At 42.3% G+C, this 20290-nt stretch overlaps 2 protein-coding genes across 2 annotated transcripts; both read right to left on the bottom strand.

The window, feature by feature from the left end:
- Positions 1-4784: 4784 nt before the first annotated feature.
- foxl1 (forkhead box L1) lies at positions 4785-9091 on the bottom strand. Its single transcript, XM_005937464.2, has one exon. It carries the CDS (start codon positions 8891-8893, stop codon positions 7724-7726), a length of 1170 nt encoding a protein of 389 aa, XP_005937526.1. The 5' UTR covers positions 8894-9091; the 3' UTR covers positions 4785-7723.
- A 7551-nt stretch (positions 9092-16642) lies between these two features.
- Positions 16643-19940, bottom strand: acd (ACD shelterin complex subunit and telomerase recruitment factor). The gene is made up of 2 exons (XM_005937463.3): positions 19771-19940; positions 16643-19583 (listed from the first exon to the last, which is right to left on the bottom strand). Exon 2 carries the CDS (start codon positions 19321-19323, stop codon positions 17650-17652), a length of 1674 nt encoding a protein of 557 aa, XP_005937525.1. The 5' UTR covers positions 19324-19583; positions 19771-19940; the 3' UTR covers positions 16643-17649.
- Positions 19941-20290: the final 350 nt, after the last annotated feature.

Raw genomic sequence — 20290 nt, 5'->3', positions numbered from 1 at the left:
TAGATGCGAGTAAAATAAATAAAATCAAAGACTCAGCAGCACCGAGTCCTGTCGCTCTTAGATCTATTGTCACCTGTTTAGCACGAGTGGGACGGGTGGAGGTTTGCCCGGTGCAGCAGCCGTCATGTCAGTGGGGGGATCCGGGGGTTTCTCTGTGAATGTCACATTCCCGTGTTTGCTCAGATTTGAAGTTAAATTTTTTCGCTGTAGAAAGACGTTTTCTTCCCACGCAGTGAACAGCGGACGCTAATGTTTTTGTCACTTTTTACGGAATCAAACTCAAAGTAATGTCAGTACTTCCACGCTGTAAACGCTGCATGGTCGTACTCTGTCCTGCACTCCATATTATCCACTGGTGTTCTGCACGTTGTCATGAGACACTCACAAACAAAATCATGACGGTAACGCAGCATGCTTACGGGAAAGTAACAGTAATCTAATTACTTTTTTTGCAATAGTGATCCCTTACATTACTTGTTAGTTGAAAAAGTAATCAGATTACAGTAAGCCGATCCTTGTAACTACACAGCACTTTAGCTGTTACTTGTAACGCGTTACTGCCCATCTCTGCCTGTGATTAAGTTGAACTTTTGCTGCCACTGAAACCTCAGTGTTCACACACATTTGTCTCCATCCTGGATAACTCCTGCGCACATGTCAGTGTAAAGGTAATATCTGAAAATGAAACTTTGCCATGATGTTGGTAACAAACGTAATAAAAACTGTTCTTTTCAAGCAGCTTGTGCACACAAAGGTTACAGTTTCTCCATCACTGTGCATGTGCATTTCGAGATTCATTTACGCGCCAATTAAAGATGAATTTCTTTATATTTTACTATATGGTAGTAATATTAGTAAAACGCATGACACCGACAGATCTAAATATTGTTAGGCTGTGGAGGTTTGTGTGAACAGAGTGGTCTGTATTATTATTTGGGTCCAACCCTGCTTTGGTGCTTTGATCAGCTCTAATCCCCGTCATATTAAACACATTCACATATGGAGAGCATGCTTGTAGGGTTACCATGATATGCAACACAGAACTGTGGAACAACACAGAAATGTTCCGTGTAAGTTAGCAGATACACACTTCAGAAAAAGCACTGCAGCCTGAAACTCCAGAGAAATATGTATTATTTGATTTGATTGAGACACCTTTGCACCACATTGATTTAATTAAAGATTTATTGAACTAGATTATTATTTGCCGCAATAACAACTGAGTTACGCAGTTTGGCTAAAGTCCTGTGTAGTTAGTGCCGTGTGAATCACAGTGATTACAACTCAGCCTGAGGAGGGAGAAAGAACATGTGAACCAAAAGTCAGGTCAACGGTTTTATAGTTGAGAAAAATTAGACATGAGGCCAGGGCGAGCCAATAGAAAACAAAGAAGCATTTCATAATTTAATGAGAACCCTATTACAAAAATATGTTTAACACTGGAGAGCAAAGTTGCTGTTGACACATTTTACTGTGAGGCTAAAGCAAATGTTAACTTGTTGGTGGAGGAAAGGTTAGATTGTTTCTTCCAAGTAACAAGTTTGAGATGAAACAAGCACAGTAAACTCTGCATGCCCATTTGAAAGAGAACTCGCTCAGGCAATAAAATCCTTTCTGTTCAGTCTCTCCTTTGTGTCAGACTGTGAAAAAACAAAAGTCGTTTTTCAGCATTTGTAAATTTTGCACTCACTTTCCTTGGACGTCTTCGTGGGCCGGCCTGAAACCTTTTCATATAAATATGAGTCCATTTTGCTGCTCTGTCCTGTACGATGGATTATTAAACAGAACAGTGATTCAACCTGATGAAAGCTTTTACATTTAATGTTCTAAACACACCAATGGTCTGGTGGGTGTTTCTGCTCTGTCAGACAGGAAGTGATGCCTTCTCTTCTGCTTTGTTTGGATTCAATAAAAGGAAAAAATCAGTCCTGACCAAGGAAACATGCATTACCTTTATGGCTGGTAGAAAGAAAAAGAGTGAAGGAAGAGGACAGATTAAAGAGATTTTAATTTGACAATAAGAATAGAAATGTGAAGGACAATGTGTGACATGACAACAATCGAAAATGATTTAAGGGTTAGACTGTTTTTATTTCTTAGAATACACAGAGAGAAAAAAACAGAAAAGGAAAAACAACCTCAGAAACAAAAAAGGACTTAAAATGACACAAAACAACAAAGATGTGAAAACAACCACAGACACAGTGATCACAAAATGTCCACAAAGAGACAAAAAAAATGCAAAACCACTTGAAACTGATGTAAAACAAACGCAAAGACAAAGAAAGGGACCTGAAAAAGACACAAAAAAGTCAGACATCAAACAACCACACACTGACCAAAGTTAGCTGCCAAATAAAGACGTGCAGATGGATGAAATAATGTGATAAGAAGTTAAAATGAGTGAAACAATTACAAAAAAAGACGAGTACAAACATAAGCTCAAAAAGCAAATGCAAAACAGATGAGCAAACGAAAACTACCAGATTTAGTGTCAGAATGACCCACACACCAAAATGAGACAAAAATTGACAAAAAAAGACAAAAAAGGACGTCATAGACAAACAAAAAGACCACAATGATGTACAAAACACATAAAAAGCCATAAAGAAACACAAAACTAGACACAGAAGATGCACAAAAACAAACACAACGGTATGCAAAATGAGGCAAGATGCATTTATGGAAACACAGAGCCGCAAACCACATGGTGGGATGATTAGTGGGGTTTTGTGGGGTTTTTCCGTCTGCGCTGCTCTTCTGGACGGAGTCACGAATCCAGTCACGATTTTAGTCAATCTAAAGACGACGTCACTTTGACTGAAGGATGACATAAAGGACAATGACGAGCTCCATTCAAAAGAAATGTGTCTCATAGTTGCTCTGATGAGCAAATCCTGCATAGTCCACAATCCTAAAGCCTCTCACAGGAAGCCACCTCCAGGTCCCTGCTGCAGAGTTCAGCCCGGTGCCAATGCTGGCTCCGTGCATGTTAAAGATCTGTGACCACGGCCCATCAGCAAAGTTTGTTTTCTCGCATAATAAATAGAAGCGACAGGATTTCCCTTTTGTCTGAGTTGCTTTCTCAGGAGGATCTCTTACTGTTCAAACACCATCAGATAACCAACATTTATTAATCTGCTTTGTTTTCAGAAGACTTTGGAAATCGCTGGAGGACGAGGAACCAGCGGAGCCAATTACGCTGGTTTATGTGTCGGTATGAAACGCACCCAGACCTCGGAGAGCCCGAGCGTGGAGTCCAGTCACTCCTCTTCTTTCCACTCCTCTCTCGCCATCTTTCCCTTCTGAGGTTTTCATCATGTTTTATTTACACGTCCGACCAAAAGAATCCTATACACAGGAAATGCTTGTGATTGTGAGTTCCTCTCCTCAAATGTGGGCAAGTTTATTTATTTCAAGCAAACATTCCTGATTTGCACAGCGCTAGCCTCAAACAGTGCAGCTTTTTCAGCGGAGTGTGAGTCTGAGCGGCGGGCCTATATTTAGACATGGCTGCTCTGTGTTTGTAATGATGCTGTCAGCGCAGCGCTCTGATTTCCTGCAGGTGTCATTCTACAACAAGTCGCTCACAGACCCTCGTTTGGGACTTTCAGCACCATCAGACCTTAAAAGGCTTCTCATTAGCTATTTATGACTCCCGGTCCAGAGCAAACGCAGGGTTACCATTGTTATTCAGCTGTTAGCATTAGCATTAGCGGTGAAACCAGGAAACACAAGCTGTGTCTGTACGTTAAACTCGTCACTTCTTCCAGGTAAGCTGAGCCCTGCTGAGAAGTAAATCCAGAAAATACGGCCTCTGTCACCGCCGTGACGTTCCTTCCACCCACGCCACGCGCAGCTGTTGTAGGTAGAAGTTATCAGCTAATGCTAGCAAGCTTGGTTATCAAGCTACGATCATAAACTGTTTGGGGGCAACACGCGGACACAAATACCTGCACCTCACAGCAAGTCATTTTATTTGTCAGATAATTCAGTAAAATGGTCCAAAAGGCTCCGGCAGCACAAACACCTCCAGGACATTCAGTTCAGTGACTGGATGTAGTTTTTAATCCAGGCTGTAAATGTCTTTATTTCTGCTGTAAACATGAACATGTTACACGGGAGTTGCCTCATTTTTGAGGAGACGGCCTCAAGTGGACATTCGAGGAACTGCAGTCTTTGGCACTTACATGACCTTGTTGCTCCTGCAGGTATGAAGCCAGTGACTACAGTCAGTGCACAGTGAAGAAGACTTATGAGGTGATATTTCACAATAATTCTAACCATATTTTAAATCTTAGATGTTTGCACGTGAGGTGTTTTATTTTTTAAAGGCGGGAACGCTAAATACACTTTCTTTCAGTCTAACATGGATAAAATCAGGCTGTAAGGATGAGAGATACTTGAGAGAAGTTTGAAATACACAAATACAATGGAGACAAAGAGAAGTCTCTTTGTCTCCATAATTTAAAACGCTTCAGCAATAAATGACACTTTTGTTTCAAAAGCTGTAAATTTTCAAGTGAATAACAACCTTATAAAAACGAGTGCGTCAGCCACACGTCACCCAGCAGACAGGAAGCAGGACAAATGCTGCGTCCAGCTTAGTCGCTGTCGTACCACCTCTGAGTGCGCTACGGACTGAAGCGTTTAGAAAATCAAGCAGGTTGCATTTTAATAACCGATTGCAATCATGGCAGAAATGTGTTCGTTTCCAAACACTTTCCAGGATGTGTTATATTATAAACCCCCCCCCCTCCCCCCAACCACACACACACCAGAAAACACCCTTCATTTTCTGTCATTAAAAAAAAATACAGATCAAAGTTATTATGTTACAAATTGCAGGATTGCAAAGGACTGATGTCCTTATTATCTCCACAGAGGGGTGGAGATAATAGGGCTGATTCTTCTTCTATAAGTTTACTCAAAAAGTTCTTGATGCATTTGAACATCTGAAGCTGCTTTTGGAGAAATGTAGAAGTGATTAACTTTTGTTGTTGATCCAGATCCAGATTTAATTATTTTTGGAAGAATTCCTCCATTGAGAGAGCGCTCAAAATTTCTTGAATTGAAAGAAGAGAAAGTGGAAGAAATCATTTTGATATTCCCGAGGAAACAGTCACACTCCAGCCCGGATCTGTCTGGATGCAAGGAGGGAATTTACAGCCTGATGCAGACTGCTCCAGCTTGTGTATTAATGGAGCAAACAGACATAAGATAGATTGCAACAAATGATGATAATTGTTTTGTATAAATATAGAATTAAATAAAGATGAGGCTGTGTGTTACATAATTCTATATGAACACATGAGCATGAATAAAATATCTGGAGTGTGTTGAGCTGTTAGTTATGTGAATGCTTCAGCGTGTCGTTGCGTTTACCTGCATGGAATCACAGCTGCTGGTTTGGAGAGGAGTCATAAGTATTTTACACTTTTATGATTTAGTATTAATATTTCAGCTTTATGATGAGAATTTGTTTTATTCATTTGCCTTTCGTGCTGTTTGAAGTTTTAGCTTTAACTCCTAATGTAATAATATAAATGAGAAAAAGGTACCAGAATTAAAAAATACAAAAAGTTTAAACATGAGAAAATTATTAGATAGGATTATTACTGTTTTTGTTGTTTGGTTCCTTTGAGATTTCGATTTTTTTATTATTATTTACTGTGATTTTTACAAACTCATTCTTGATGTGGAAACAGTTGAACCAAAAAACGTGTTTCTAAATGTTGTTTGCAGGTGACCTCAGACATGGTTAAAGGCCCAAGGAAAGCTGATAAATGGACGTTGAGTTTAGGTCATGGTCAGCGCTGCAAACAATAAAAACATGCCGTTTCTTTTTGTAGTCCTAGATTTGGTGAATTTGACAGCTGCAGCTGAAACTCTGGATTATGTGAACTTCAGTAAAACAAAGATTTTCCCCCATTTTCACTGACGGATGGTTCCTGGTTTTCTGGGTGTTGATTAAAACACACTTTGAAACACAAACTTAAACAAATAAGCTCAGCAGAAAATAAAGCACTTAAGGTCTATGTATTTAACCTAAACTGTGCTAATATATCATCATCATTAGGCTGAAATGATAAGTAAACTGTGGACTTTTGGGGGCGCCTGGGGGACCCGGTGTTGCCACCTTGCACAGGGGGTACCATATGACTGATTGCACTGATTTAAGCAGGTATTTATGAGAACACCTTCACACACAGATCTGTGTGGCTGTGCCAAATATATCCACACGTACAGTATGTATAAATACTGGTAAATTACTTTAAGCTTCACCTTCACAAGGTCACCATCCAGCCTGGACTGCTCTATAATCAAACGCTTTGTGGGCAAAAGCTGAAACCGCTGGTTCCAAACATAAAATCATCTAAATGCTTCAGATTCTGGATGAATGCTGGATGTGGAAGAAACTATATGGATGTGTCTCTTACTGATCATAATCATGATCTACAATTGTTTTCTGTGCTCGGCACTGTTCATATGAATGCTTCCTCCTCCACCTGGAAGCCTTTTGATTCCTTTTATCACATCGCACTGCATTTCATTGCGGTCGATAATCTTTTCTCACCGTATGAAATGCAAAGGTGGGCCGGTCCTCCTCAACAAATACCAGGGAGCAGCACAGCATGATGTTTATTTATAAAGCTGCCCTCCAAAGACTGCCCGGCTGCCTCTGCTCTCTCATTCCACTGAAATAAAGCGCCATCACCGCACATTCTTACTGCCGCTCAACTTGGAAAAACATGATTTAAATACTTTGCTGTGTTCACAAATATGAAGTTACATTCTCTGATTTCCCCAGAACATTTTCAAGTTTTTTTATTAATTGATTTTTTATGAATTCTGTAAATGCACAATGTATCTCTCTGTTCTCAAACGGTACATGTTTTTGATTTCAATGAAACTTTGTTATAATTTTTCAGATAAGCATCAACTTTTAATAATGGAATGTCTGTCTGTCCTTAAACTACAAGGCAGTGTCCAGTTTTTCAGTTCTGTTGCTGCTGATGTTTCGTTGGTGAAAGCCCTGATATGGGTTTTATTTCATTTTTTAAACTCATAAACTTTAATGAAAATGAACAAAACCAAACACGTCGTCTCATTTTTCTTAAAGCAAAACGGGGGGGGGGGAAACAAAGGTGCAGCTTTCCAGCAGTGTTTCTATTTATTCTTTCGTACCACAATTTAAAATAAATCACGTCAACATTTTTGGCTAAATTTTATTTTGCAGTAAAATAAATGTTCAAATCCAGAGCAGAGTGGAAAATAATAATAGGTTTTGGTTACATCATTACTGAGTACTAAACTTCATATTGTACGGCATCTTCAGGCCCAGTCACGACAATTAAAATTAAATTACGCACTGTTCTTGCTTTATGGGGTTTCACCATCATGAGTAAAGTGTAGCATATCCGTAAATATTTACATGGCAGGGACGACATCCTTTTATTGTACTGAGCATTATGTTTTGTGCAGCCATAATTTCTGAGGAGCAACAGATTTGGGAGGAAAAAACTGAATATAATCACAAACCTGAAAATGACGCATGCGTAAAGATGGAGATAAAAGTCTTCTTGACGCTCTTTGTTCATTTTTGTCCGAACTTTAAAGTAGATGATGGCAGAGATCCTGTTTCGTGTCTCTGCGTGTAAAGCTAAACACAGACTTTACACTTTTACGCGTTTGGTGCGTAAAACGCACGAAAGTCTGCCGGTCATTTAAAATGCAGCACTTTGTCAGGGTAGGACAGCGACAGGTAAGAGCAGAAAGGGAATCCCATCTGGTACAACTGATGCTGACGCGCGCCGAGGACCACGGACGCGCTGAAAGCCGGATTTTGGCCCTGTGCGCATGTCTCGGCCGGCAGGCCGAGGATGCTGCCTCGTATTTCGTCCTCGCTCTTCGCTAAAATGCTGTCTATGCTGAAACCTTTGGATTTGTCCCTGCTCAGTGTGTTCCCCTTCGGTCTGTCTGGCGCAGGTGCGGCCAAGTTTGTGTTTCCTGCGCAGCTGACGGTGCAGAGAGGACCTCTTTCTCTTTGGCTGAACGCAGACTTCCTCTCCTCTGATTTCGGGTCAAGGGTCTCGTCTGGGAGATGAGCGTCGTCCGTCCACAGCGCAGCGCGTTTCGGCGCGGAGCACGGCTCGAGCTGTGGGGCGTGAAGCTCCCTGCCGGCGGCCTGACTGCTGTGTTGGTTGGGGGGCACTTTAAGTCTCTGCGTGGAGGGGCTCTGCGGCTGTTCCGCGTGATTCAACTCGCCAAGAATATGTTTCCTGTCTGCGGGCGTCCTCGCCTCCTCCTCATCCCTCGCGGGTGCTTCTGTTACCCTCGAGCCAGCTTGATGTTTCGGGGAGGTCTGAGGGTCCCTAGGTTGCCCGGGGGCCTTGGTGCGCTTGTGCCCGGTGGCCTTGGAGTCCAGAGCCTCCTGCTGACACTTCGCCTTCCTCTTCCTCCGGCGGTAGTTGCCGTTTTCAAACATATCCAGACACTTGGTGTCCAACGTCCAGTAGCTGCCTTTGCCCGGCCGGCCCTTCTCCCGGGGCACCTTGATGAAGCAGTCGTTCAGGGACAAGTTGTGACGGATCGAGTTCTGCCAGCCCTGTTTGTTGTCGTGATAGAAGGGGAATCGGTCCATGATGAACTGGTAGATGCCGCTGAGCGTGGCGCGCTGCTCCGGTGCGCTCTTGATGGCCATGGCGATGAGCGCGATGTAGCTGTAGGGCGGCTTCTGCGGGGGCTCCTGGCGGGCCGGCACGAAGCTCAGGGCGGTGGGCACGACCCCGCCGCTGTCGCCTCCGTACAGGTAGATCAGCGGGGGGGCGGAGAGGCTCAAAGCCGAAGATGTCACTCCGAGTGACGGCAGACGGCCGTGGTAGAGAGTCATGACGGCGGGAAAGCCGCAGTGTGTCCCGGGGAAAGTTGAGCCTGCTCCCGCAGCTCCACTCCTCCACTGACTGACTCTTCAGCCTCATGAGGGCCCCAGAAAAATGTTAATAATTGTTGTACGTTTGCTGTGTTATGTTGACTTTGCACTGGGAAATAAATTGTCCATCATAAACAGTCGGTGCTGCTCTTAGCCCACCCACATTAATTAAAATTTCATTGCGCTGAAACTCCCTCATGTCCCCCTCCTCTGCCCAACAACCAATGAGGTGCCGGGTTATTCCCTCATCTGTTTATAGAATTAGTCGCTTGATAAGTCTGCCCACCCAGGTTGAATCAAGCTGTGTTTATTTGGAAAAATTTCCGGGCACCCAATACATAAACGCACTGATGTGCTGTTTGAAATATCACGTCCACCCCTGACGCTCAGAGTTGCTCACACAGAGAGAACAAGCAAACATTGCCGAGTCCTTTCTGGGAGTTGCTGTGAGTTCACTCGAATGAAAACAAAGTGTATAAAAGGGAAAATAACTTAAACAATTTCTCTTCACTCGTGTCAGACTCTCGTTTTGCTTCCAGTCCAACACAAATGACGCAGAGGGAACATTTCTGCAGCAAACTTCATTTCAAAGAATATCTGAGCGCATAAATCAGGCATGGCTGACAATATAATAATAATGATCAGCTTAACAGGAATATAAGTACTTCAGGCTGACAGCTGCTCTAAAACGATTGACTGGGTTTTGTAGGTGGTGGCGTTAAAAAAAATAATTATATGATTAGCTCAAAATGTGCAACTTATTGCGATCAGCTAATGTTGAGATTATTTTTATTAAAACATTTGTTGATACCAAGCAGTAAGGTACAAAGACAATATTATTTTTATTTTTTTTATTGATTGAAGAAAATGCGGGCATGCTTACACAAACAATGCATAAACCTAGGGACCTTAATATATTACAAGATTAACTTATTACACAAATATACAAATCGCATTTCCCAAAAAGAAAAGGAACAAATTATTTTAATTTGCCTTTGTAATGTGTTCAGTTTTCAGTCCACTGTCGATTCTTCCAGTTCATGTCTGTCTTGTATAAAACCAGGGGCGATTCTAGAACCAAACTTTTAGGGGGCTCAGCCCCGGTCATATTGTCATGCATGCAGTGCCTCGCAGTTAATATGAACAGCACATGATGATTGCAAATGTAGTCAGCTTTTTTCACATTTGCAAGCTTCATTTCAACTAATCGTGACAATGTTACCATCAAAACAAGCGTAATTACTTAGATCTGGGTCTAAAACGAATTCAGTATGAATAATCGCACATTTCAAAATTATACATCAGTTTTATCTCGTACCCTTTATTTACCAAACCGGAGACAAAGGCTCAATCATGCTGACCAGAGCTTTCTAAAGTAAGTTAAAGCTGCTGTTGAACATTGACAGATCACATCCTCTGACTTACTCTCACCTGCACTTGGAGCTGTAAACGAACACTGAAGCTCAATTCGACCAAAATAGGAATAAAAATCGTTAACAAACTAAAATTATGAAGTACACCAGCTCCTTGGGTGGTAACTAGTGATGTGTCAGCACACTAATGGCCCTAAAGAAACATTATAAGAGTTCGTGAAATGACCTCTTCATTTTCTTTCTGCCACAGCAACAAAAAACTCCCCCCAAAAAGTCATATTTATTCCTGACAAACCTGCTGTTGAAGCAGCAGCACCTGTGTGTGAGTGCACTGTAACATCATTACAGCAGCAACACCGGACATTTAAACCTGTTTTTATTGGATCCTGTCTCCAGTAGACCAGCTGCCAAAATATTATATCAGAAGACATATAAGATACATTGTTATTATTGCTACTCCTTCTATTCTATTTTAATGGGTGGTATGATAAAATGTAGGGGTGCCCGAGTGTCCCAAAAAACATCTAAACTCACCTAAGGTAAAACTAAATTTAAAGCTCCGTGTTTGGTGAAGCCGCCAAACTCCAACACTCGATAAAGTGTTAATAGCTACAGAAGTTAGCAAAACACGATAAACATCTGGCAGTCTAAAAGATGGGCGTGGCTTCGGGATCTGACGTTATTGAATGACCAGCAGGGGGCGACCCCCACCACCACCTCCAGTGCCAACCTCCCCACGTCAAGACTTTGTTACGTTAAATAATAATTTTAAATAAATGTGATGTTAAAAGATGATTTTGTTTTGTACCAATAAATAGTTGGTTTTGAAACATGTTAACATATTATGAATATTTTTACAGGTATGTGATCCATGTCAGGTCGCAGAAAAGCCGGTGCCGACCCCTGGAAAGATCAATGGTGCATCTCAGGGGCAACACAGAGACAGGCATCACACTCTGACATGATCCGACACTTGTTTGTCTTTCCTGAAAAACTTTGCTTTTAAACTGAACTCCTTCCCGGGAGAATGGATCTTAATTTGCTTCTGCTAACAATCGTCAACTTTAATAGCAGGAAATGAACTCGGCATATCATTCTTTTCCATCTCTGTGTTTTTGCCACATTTTCCAAGTAACTCATGTATTTAAGAACAGCATAATAAAACTGGAAATTGTGCTTTTCGTGTGCCACTCCAATATTTTTAGTGGCCCTCATATGGCCACCCCAATGAAAAAATTCCGGAGGCGCCCCCGATTCTGTTTCACATTTCTGATTATTTAAGTTCATCACTGTATTTTCAGCTTTATCGTTAATATTCTTTTTTACATTCAGGTACATGCATTTCCTTTAAAATTCTAAATTTTGTAGCTAAGTGATAATTTTAACAAGTGAGTCTCTTTTTGACGTGAAGTAAAATGTAAATTTTGTAGTTCATCTTCTGGAAATTATCATTTCAACGTGTCAGACATCCGTCATCAGTTTAAGGAGGCCGGTGTAGGAGAACCACGGCTCGCTGTTCTCAGTCATTATGAGGTCTCCTTCACACCTTCCTCTGACCTCATAGGGTTTTCCATCAAGGAAACACTGATTAGGAAAAGGATGTGGGAAGATTTTTGTATCTTCTTTTCTTATTTCATTTATTTCTTTGTTTTGTTTTGTTTTGTTTTTGAGTATCTGACTATGACCAAAGACCCACGTGAAAGCCAGCCTTCAAAGTAAAACAGGAAGTAACCAAACGCTCACACTAAACATGAAGATAAGGGGAGGTGAACACAACGCTCAATGAAAATTTCTAATTATATAATAATGGATAAAGAGTGTATTAATTTAAAAAAATCTGAAGGGCTCAGAGAATTAAAATAGCAACGTATAATCATATAAAACAATTGTGTAAGTACTGAAATGTCTCCTACAGATGTGACCAAATCAACTCTCTGCTCTGTGGAAAAGTTCTGAATGAATATTTGTTTTCACATCGACTGCAGCTTCTTCAGGTTCTTTTCTGACCGTGTCCGTATGAAAGTGGAACAAAATGAAACCCGACTTTAATTGTCCTTGGAGAAGCTTCGTGGAGCCACTCGGGACTGTATTGCCTTACAAGGACAACATGGACAGTGTATTATTTGTAGATGTGAGCATGATGCTTTATATTATGTATTTTCCTGTTTATAGGTCAGAGGAGGATTATAACAACTTTACAAGTGCGCACAGCTGGCTCCTGCTTACATTAAGGCCTTGGAGCTTTCAGTGGATAAACTCAGAAGTTGGTCTTTTCTCTGTTTCTCTCTGAGCAGACGGTGATTCATTAGCAAATTAAACTAAACTAACATGAAAGTATGAGACGAGTGCGGGCCACGGCGAGCGGGATTTGGGATCTGACATTTTAGTGGAAATTCTGCAGGACGTATTTTGATATCTACAACTTTATGTTCGAGCAGCAGATGCACGAGCATGATGTTTTATTGACAGTGATGTCACCCAGTCGCCCAGCTGTTACAACCTTTATTTGAGAGTTCACAAAAGCAGCACTGTGTGTCCAAAGATCAGGGGCATTGACTCCCCAAACTCAGTGTTGTAGGGTCGCTTTATTAGAAACAGATTATTAGACGTGAGGTGCCAGAGCGCTGACTTGTTTTTCCTTTCTGATTGCTTTCTGCTTTCTTTACGATCTTTTCCATGCCAGGATTGTCCATGACACAGTTTCAGCCAGTCTCCCAGACCTGGATTAAGCCTAGTCCCAGACCAAAAAGAGATTCCAGTGATGATCTCAGACTGAGATTAGCTTTCATCTGTATTTATTTGGGGTTTTGTAAAGATTTATTCTAGTGCATTTTATCCTTTATTGCTGGAGAGAACAAGGGGAACAACATGCAGGAAATGGCTTGTGTTGCTTTGTAGTTGCATGTTCATCTTTGCTATAATATTGGGTGTCTTTGCAGACACTTTGTATCTGTTTGCAGCGGTTTTTCACCTGTAGGCTGATGAAACTGAAGGACGAAAACAGAAAAAAACTAGAATGAATCTGCAGGAAGTCAAAAAGCACCTTAACGACCACAAGATTTCAGAAAACACATCTTCAGTGGACAATTCCAAACCACAGGGAGAGCAAAGACGGCAGAAATGACAAAGACTGAGGAGAATGACGCAGATGAAATACTCTTCTCAGCAGAGGAGTGAAATAAGGAGTGGGTGAAGTCAGTCAGTCACTAATGAGGGAGGGGAAAAAAAGAATGGAAGCAAAAGCACTGAAAGCCACATGAAGATCTAACCTTCAAAATAAAACAGGAAGCAAGATGCCAAGACCTCACAGACGAGGAGGCTCACGAGAGAAGAAACCATTCAGCAAAACAAAAGCTGTTGTTTTTACACATAAAAAAAAATCAAAAGCTTTTAAAACTTCAAAATGAGAAAATGAAGCAAAGCTAATACAGGAAGCACCCAGAGAGGAGGCGCTGTCTCTTGCAGTATTTGCTTTGAAGGCTAGCACGGTGGCACGGTGGTCAGCACTGCTGCACAGCAAGAAGGTCCTGAGTTCAGTTCCACCATCAGGCCGGGGCTTTCTGTGTGGAGGTTGCATGTTCTCCCAGTGTTTGCGTGGGTTCCTCCCACCGTCCACAGACATGCAGTTTGTGGGGGTAGGTTAATTGATTAATCCAGATTGCCCATAGGTGAGAATGTGAATGGTTGTCTGTCTCTATATGTTAGCCCTGCAACAGACTGTCCAGGGTGTAACCTGCCTCTCGCCCTATGACAGCTGGGATAGGCTCCAGCGACCCTGAAAAGGACAAGTGGATGGAAAAGTAAGTTTACATTTTTCTTTTTAAACGTACTTTAAGAAGTTGTACTTTGTAGAGAGGGGGACGAGAGGTCAGAGTTCAGATGTTACATAATATTTGGGCTTTTTGCCCATTGTTGACCAATAAATCATTAAGTTGACCTTGAAGACCTCAGTGGAGTTAAGCCACATTTTAAAGCGCAGGGTAGTGAACTCCAGTCCCCAAGAGCCGAAACTTTTAAATGTCTCCCTGCAACAACACACCTGGATAAAATTAGTAGGTCATTAGTAAGACCTGACTGCATGCTGAGGTGGCAGTTCAGCCATTTGATTCATGTTACAGCAGCTCATGAATGAATGAATATGATGCAATAAAAGTACTTTTAGAAGTGCATTTTTCCAAAAACTTACATTTATGCAAATTTACTTGAGCAAGGTTAGGGGTTGCCACCTCAGCATGCAGTCCAGTCTTGCTAATGACCTCCTAATTTTATTCAGGTGTGTTGCTGCAGGGAGACATTTAAAAGTGTCAGGACATCGGCCCTCGACGACTGGAGTTTGACATCTGTGTTTTAAAGGATTGTTAACACGCCCCCATTCTAAAAGGTCATTCGTTCAAAACACAATGACGCAAACACAAATGCTACCAAATACATAACCTCCTCGGTGGAGCTAATAAATACCAGGATGTGTTGTGTGTCTTTTCTAGTTACTTTGCATCTATTTGCAGTGTTGCATTTGTGTCATTTTCCTCACTTTAGACATTTTTGTGTTTTTGAAAAGAAAACGTGACCATTCTTTACACAGTGGTTATACAGAAACTGCTGTTAATCTTCCTTTTGTTCTTTCTTTCTTTCACAAATTGCTGTAAACCAAAATAAATTGTTTCTTTTCTCACCTCTTATTTGCTTATACGAGCAAAATGAGCTTTTTATGTCGTCTTCAGATAATTAAAAACAATCTAGAACACTCAGTAAAGTTTAAAAAAAGGTGTTGATAAAATGCAGTTTACTGAATGGTTGTGTGCATGGCCCTCTCACAGTTACAGCCTCTGGTTGTTTGTAGACACCAGGGGGAGACAGTTATCTCTTTTTCATCATTTCAGTCTCTTGGGGGTCACATTGCACCTTTTTCTGATCATTTTTACTCTGTTTACACTCATTGGTGCATCAGCTTCTGTTAATATTTCTCCTCACTTTGGTCATTTTGAGGCTTTTTGTGCACATCTCTTTTCAGTTTTCTCTGTACCAGGGCTCCTTGACTTCTTGTGCCTCTGGGTCTGTATCCTGTTCAGTCATCCTTTCCTCTGTTGAAACATCCCATCATCTGATTTATTTGGCACCTGTTAAAATGAACAAAAACTAACCTCTACTGTTTCCTGCCGAGTTGGTCCTCATGCACAGTGCGATGTTTGGAGAAAGTCAAACACGGCTTATCAGCACAAACATATACCGACTGTCAGCACGGTGGTGGCGAGCTGATGATTTGGGCACCTTGATGTCACTGAGTCGACCACAAACTCCTCTGTATGCCAAAGTATTCTAGAGGCTGATGTGAGCCCGTCTGTCCCACAGCTAAAGCTTAGACCAGAAGAATCGACCTGCTGTAAGGGCCCAGAGTCCAGACCTCAGCCTGACTGAGATGCTGTGGTGGGCCTTCACATGGCTGAAGCCACGATGTAAAGAACAGTGGACCAAAATTCCTCCACGATGATGTGAGCTGTGGTCGTGCAAAAAATGATTGCTTCAGATTATTACTGTCAAAGGTGGTTCTACAAGCTGCTGAATTGTGGTGCTTACTTACTTAGTTGTGTATGTTATTTATTTATTGGTTGTTCTCATTTCCTTATTATCATAAACTGCTCAGTTCCTAAACTTCCATACAATGGCAACATTGTTTTCTTCTTTGCCTTTTCTTTTAGTGACAGTAAATACTCACGTATAGGAGGCACAGCTCTGCAAAAACTCCCTCCTCTGCCTACCAGCATCACTTTGTGAGGTTTTGATTAGTTCACTTCACATTTTTTGCTTTGACGTGCGCATTACTGAACCGCTGCATCAGCTCGACTTTAACAAGCACGGTCTTCAGCGACACCTCCTGGACGAATAAAGAACAACTCTTTTACCTTTAACCAGGAAATCTGAATATTTGATCAGAAATAAACCCTGAGTCTGATTTTCAGGATTATGAGCCTTCATACTGATGAAGAACGTGAAATATGGCTGCATGAGAGCCTGGATCGATACTGAAAAGCTGCCAAGTTTAAAAGAAAGAAAAATATCTACTAATGCAGCTTTACTAGTTTTTTGTTTTCTACAAATATGATGACTTTGACTGAGGTTTGGGTCCAAGAATTCTACTGCAGGTGAGACAATAAAGCTGCTAACTGAGCTTCTACTGTTAATACTGCTCTAATCATCTCCACACTGAACAATGAAAAAACACAAAAGCACAGCTCCAACGATGCTCTGAGACATGAGGCGGTTCTATGGAGAAAACTACAAACATCCTTTTCATTCATCTGCCAAGTTTTATTTTTCTTTTAGCAATTTTGTCTGAAAAACAGAAAACTGGAGGGGAAGAGAGAGAGTTTAAAACGCAGATTTTTACTCAACTGTCACAAATATTCATTTATCAAAATGTGGAACAATCAAATATTTACATTTTTGCTTTCATGGATAATCAAACAGCTGCTGATGACTTCTGACATCAAACTAATGTCAGCTGAATATTGCAGCGTGTGACATTTCCATTAATCACAGACAGGAAAGGTCTGAAATCCCAAAAGAGAGCAAAGCCACAACCTCTGCACTTACAGAACATTTAACAGCAAATGATTGAAACGAGACTCCAAACGTGTTTTATTTGGACATTTTAGCATCTAGAGGCTGAGAAAATATTCATTTTTAACCTGTGACAGCGTCACACAGCATGAAACAGAAGCATGGTTTCACAGTGTGTGACGAGTTTGTGCATCGGTGTAAGCACGGCGGCGTTCCTGCTCGGGTGTAAAGAAAACTACCGTTTGGCTTTATTTCGGTCAGTAATTGTATTTATTGATGATTTAACATTGATATTTGTGTAGAGCTCACCAAAAATTGTTAAACAAACATCGACCGTGTGTGCAAAACATTTTCGGTGCGGTGTCTTTGGCGTTGCTGTCATGTGCTTTTGTGAAATGCAAACCTCTTCTGTTTGCAAATTTTTATACAAAATATCAGGAAAAAAAAATCAATCAAATTAAGTTTTAACTTCCTACAAGCCAAGGTGATGTCTTATATGCTCAATAAACCAAAATCAGATCAGTTTCTCATTAAATTAGGAAGCTCTGACTGAAACGCCAGCACTTTGTTTTTATTTTGTTCTTGGAAAATGAGGAAATCTTCATAAAAGCTAAATAAATAACAGCTGTAAATTCCCTCATCAGCTGATGTGGACCTTCGTTTGATAAACCAAATCATCCCAAACAGAAATGGCCATCAGAGCGGCCTGAGGACACCATCATAACCGACAAACTGAAGCAATACCAGAACAGAACTAAAGACAGACGAGAGGTAAACTAGGCCCGCTCACGCTACGTTTGCAGGATTGTCTGTTTGCTTTGGAGTCACGAGATACTTCACAGCCCAGTGCAGCAGAGATTCAGTCATTCTGAAGCGACTGAAGTCCTGCAGATTCTGTCCACATACGCGGTACGAGTAAGAGAACGGCCTGCCGTCGCGATGAACCTTTGGAATTTTTCTCGGGACACTCCCTGAAGCCTGTTTAGGACTGCTGCCGTCTTCGGCACTGGAGCCTCCTACCGGAGTGTCAAAGAGCCACGATGGAGGACTGCTGCTCAGTTCCGCCTCCTTGTCCTCCACCAAGGTGGAGGTGTCGAGGGCTTCTGGTGTGGACTCGCTTTGCTTTCTCTTAACTTTTCCGTGTCTTGTCAAAGTTGTCTCCTCCCTTTCTCGGTCCACAGGTGGGAGGCTCTGCTGTGCTGTCCAGGTGCGATGTTTTTCCATTTCTGGAGCAATCATGGAGCCTGAAGCTGAACAAGAGGAAGTGGCAGTGGTGGGGAGGGCAGTCAGCTGTTTCTGGTAGGGTGGGAAGTAGCTGGACTCCACCAGGTGGGCAGGAAGCTGCGTGCTGGTGGCGGGATCAGGCTTGGATTCTGCAGCAGAGGCGGGGTGCGGCGAGATGCTTGGTGTAGCTTCTGGAGATGCATCCGAAGAAGATGAGGAGATACAAGGAGGAGAAAATATGTTCCACGGGTTGGACAAAGGCTCGTCAGTCCCACCTGTGATCACATCCTCGTGGAGCAGGCTGTCCTCCATTGGAAGAGATGAGCTGTCACTGGATGCACAAACTCCTTGTACAGCTGCTGGTTGAACTATCTGCCAGTGTGTATCATCAACAGAGGGCTGCGTGGTCTCTGGAGGGTTGCAGACTTGCAGTATATTCTCCTCCTCCATCCTCTCTGTGCTGCTTTCAGCATTTTTTAGAGTCTGGACCTGCTGAGAGTCTTCTTCTGGGATAAGGAGATATTTCACAGGGACACTGAAACACTTCTCTCCCTTATATCTGATCCTGTCCACATCCCAGCGTGTGCTAGAGCAGGTCTGCGTGGAGTGACAGGTGGAGGTGGAGGGCTGCAGTCTCGCGGCGCGTCCCCTTGTCAGCTTCTCCCTGACGTCCTCCAGCACAGCCTGCAGACAGTCGTGCTGCCACTCTCCCAGCAGCTCGGATAGGTCAAATTCACACTGGCTCTTCTGAGAGTCCTCCTGACCCAGCAGAGCTCTCCACGTTTTACAGATCTTCATCCTGACAGAGGACAGGGTGGTGCAGCAGGGAGTGTTGTCTTTAACTGGACCTGCTGCGGTTGTAGCTAGTTCTCCGACTGATAAGAAGAACCTGCATTTAGTCTGTTCTGAGGCCATGTGGAACTGCAGCCGGTAGTCCTGGATGCAAACCGTGCTGTTGAGTAGGCTGCTGAAGCACTCACGGTCCTCCTGCTCCTGCAGATGCTCCCAGGCTGACGCCGTGAGGACGGCTGGGATCTGGAGTACCCCATCAGACAGGAAGAGCAACCCGGTGGGGCCCTCGGTGTTCCCCGCCTGGGACTGGGACATCTGACCCACACCGATGACATGAGCCTTCAACCTGCTGCCCACCTCCTCCTGCTGCTCTTCCTGGCTGCCGTAGCTCAAGATGAGCCGCTCTATCCATGGAGACAGTCTGTTCCGCGGAAGCCGAGGCATGTCCGGAGTTTTAAACCGTACCGCAGAACAGTTACGAGGCTCAGTCAGAAGAACACTCCCACCACATCCTCACTGTAGTGACAACTTTAGCAGGGACTCGGTGAAGTCCACACACTCGTCTCTCGCAGTGTCGCCATTTATATTTTAGCCACGTTAGCTGGACACTCGCTTAGCTTAAATATTTGATCAGCGTTGTAACCTCTGTGCACTTCCGCTCTGCGCGTGTCTGCAGTCATGGCGGCGACAGTGAACAGCAGCTCCTTCAACATAAAAGCGCAAAAGTTAATCGTTTTATTTTTATTTCGAACGATAACAAGAAGATGAATTATATATATTAATCATTAGTCATATTAGTTATATTAAATTATATTAAACCGTCGAAGCCAAATACTCGGGTAAAATAGCGAGTTTATGCCTTTAATAATATGTATAGAAACTTTGACTGACATCATTCTATCGGGGATAGTTGTTTTTTTTTCGACCATGAGCCACGTTTTACGACATCCGCCATTATGCTTTCAGGCATGAATCCAATAGCTGCAAAGAATTTCCAGCATTACCCTCCTGGTTTCGGGTCGCCTTCGAGCATTAAAACTAGCCGGCCGTTTTACACAAACTGAAGTTTTTGTGCTTCAAACTCGTAGTTATTGTGTGGAAACACGTGACAATAAGGGAATGGGTGTGGTCGTAAATTCTAAACCGACCAATCAGCGTCCATTACGAAAGTCAGAAAAAATAAAAGACATTGCGAAAACTAAAATAAAATACATAATGAAATGTAACATGTTTTTTGTCTTTAGAAACCAAATGTACATATTTATATCGGTTGTTTGATTCACAGCTGTTCTGTTGCTGCACACATTTTAAACTGGACGCGTTCCGCCCTGATGCTCCGTTCAGGTGGTGTCGCCAAAATACATTGCAAACGGCTGTGTTAACTTTTTTTTTTATCTGTTTAAAGCAGCCG

Source organism: Haplochromis burtoni, unplaced genomic scaffold (genome assembly GCF_018398535.1).
Source record: "Haplochromis burtoni strain Fernald_Lab_line unplaced genomic scaffold, NCSU_Asbu1 Contig_229, whole genome shotgun sequence".
Lineage (NCBI taxonomy): Eukaryota > Metazoa > Chordata > Actinopteri > Cichliformes > Cichlidae > Haplochromis > Haplochromis burtoni.
This window is presented reverse-complemented; position numbering and strand designations above follow the sequence as displayed.

Bases quoted from the DNA above. Each gene is read 5' to 3' on its own strand.
- acd (XM_005937463.3), bottom strand. From the start codon at position 19,323: ATGCCTCGGCTTCCGCGGAACAGACTGTCTCCATGGATAGAGCGGCTC.
- foxl1 (XM_005937464.2), bottom strand. From the start codon at position 8,893: ATGACTCTCTACCACGGCCGTCTGCCGTCACTCGGAGTGACATCTTCG.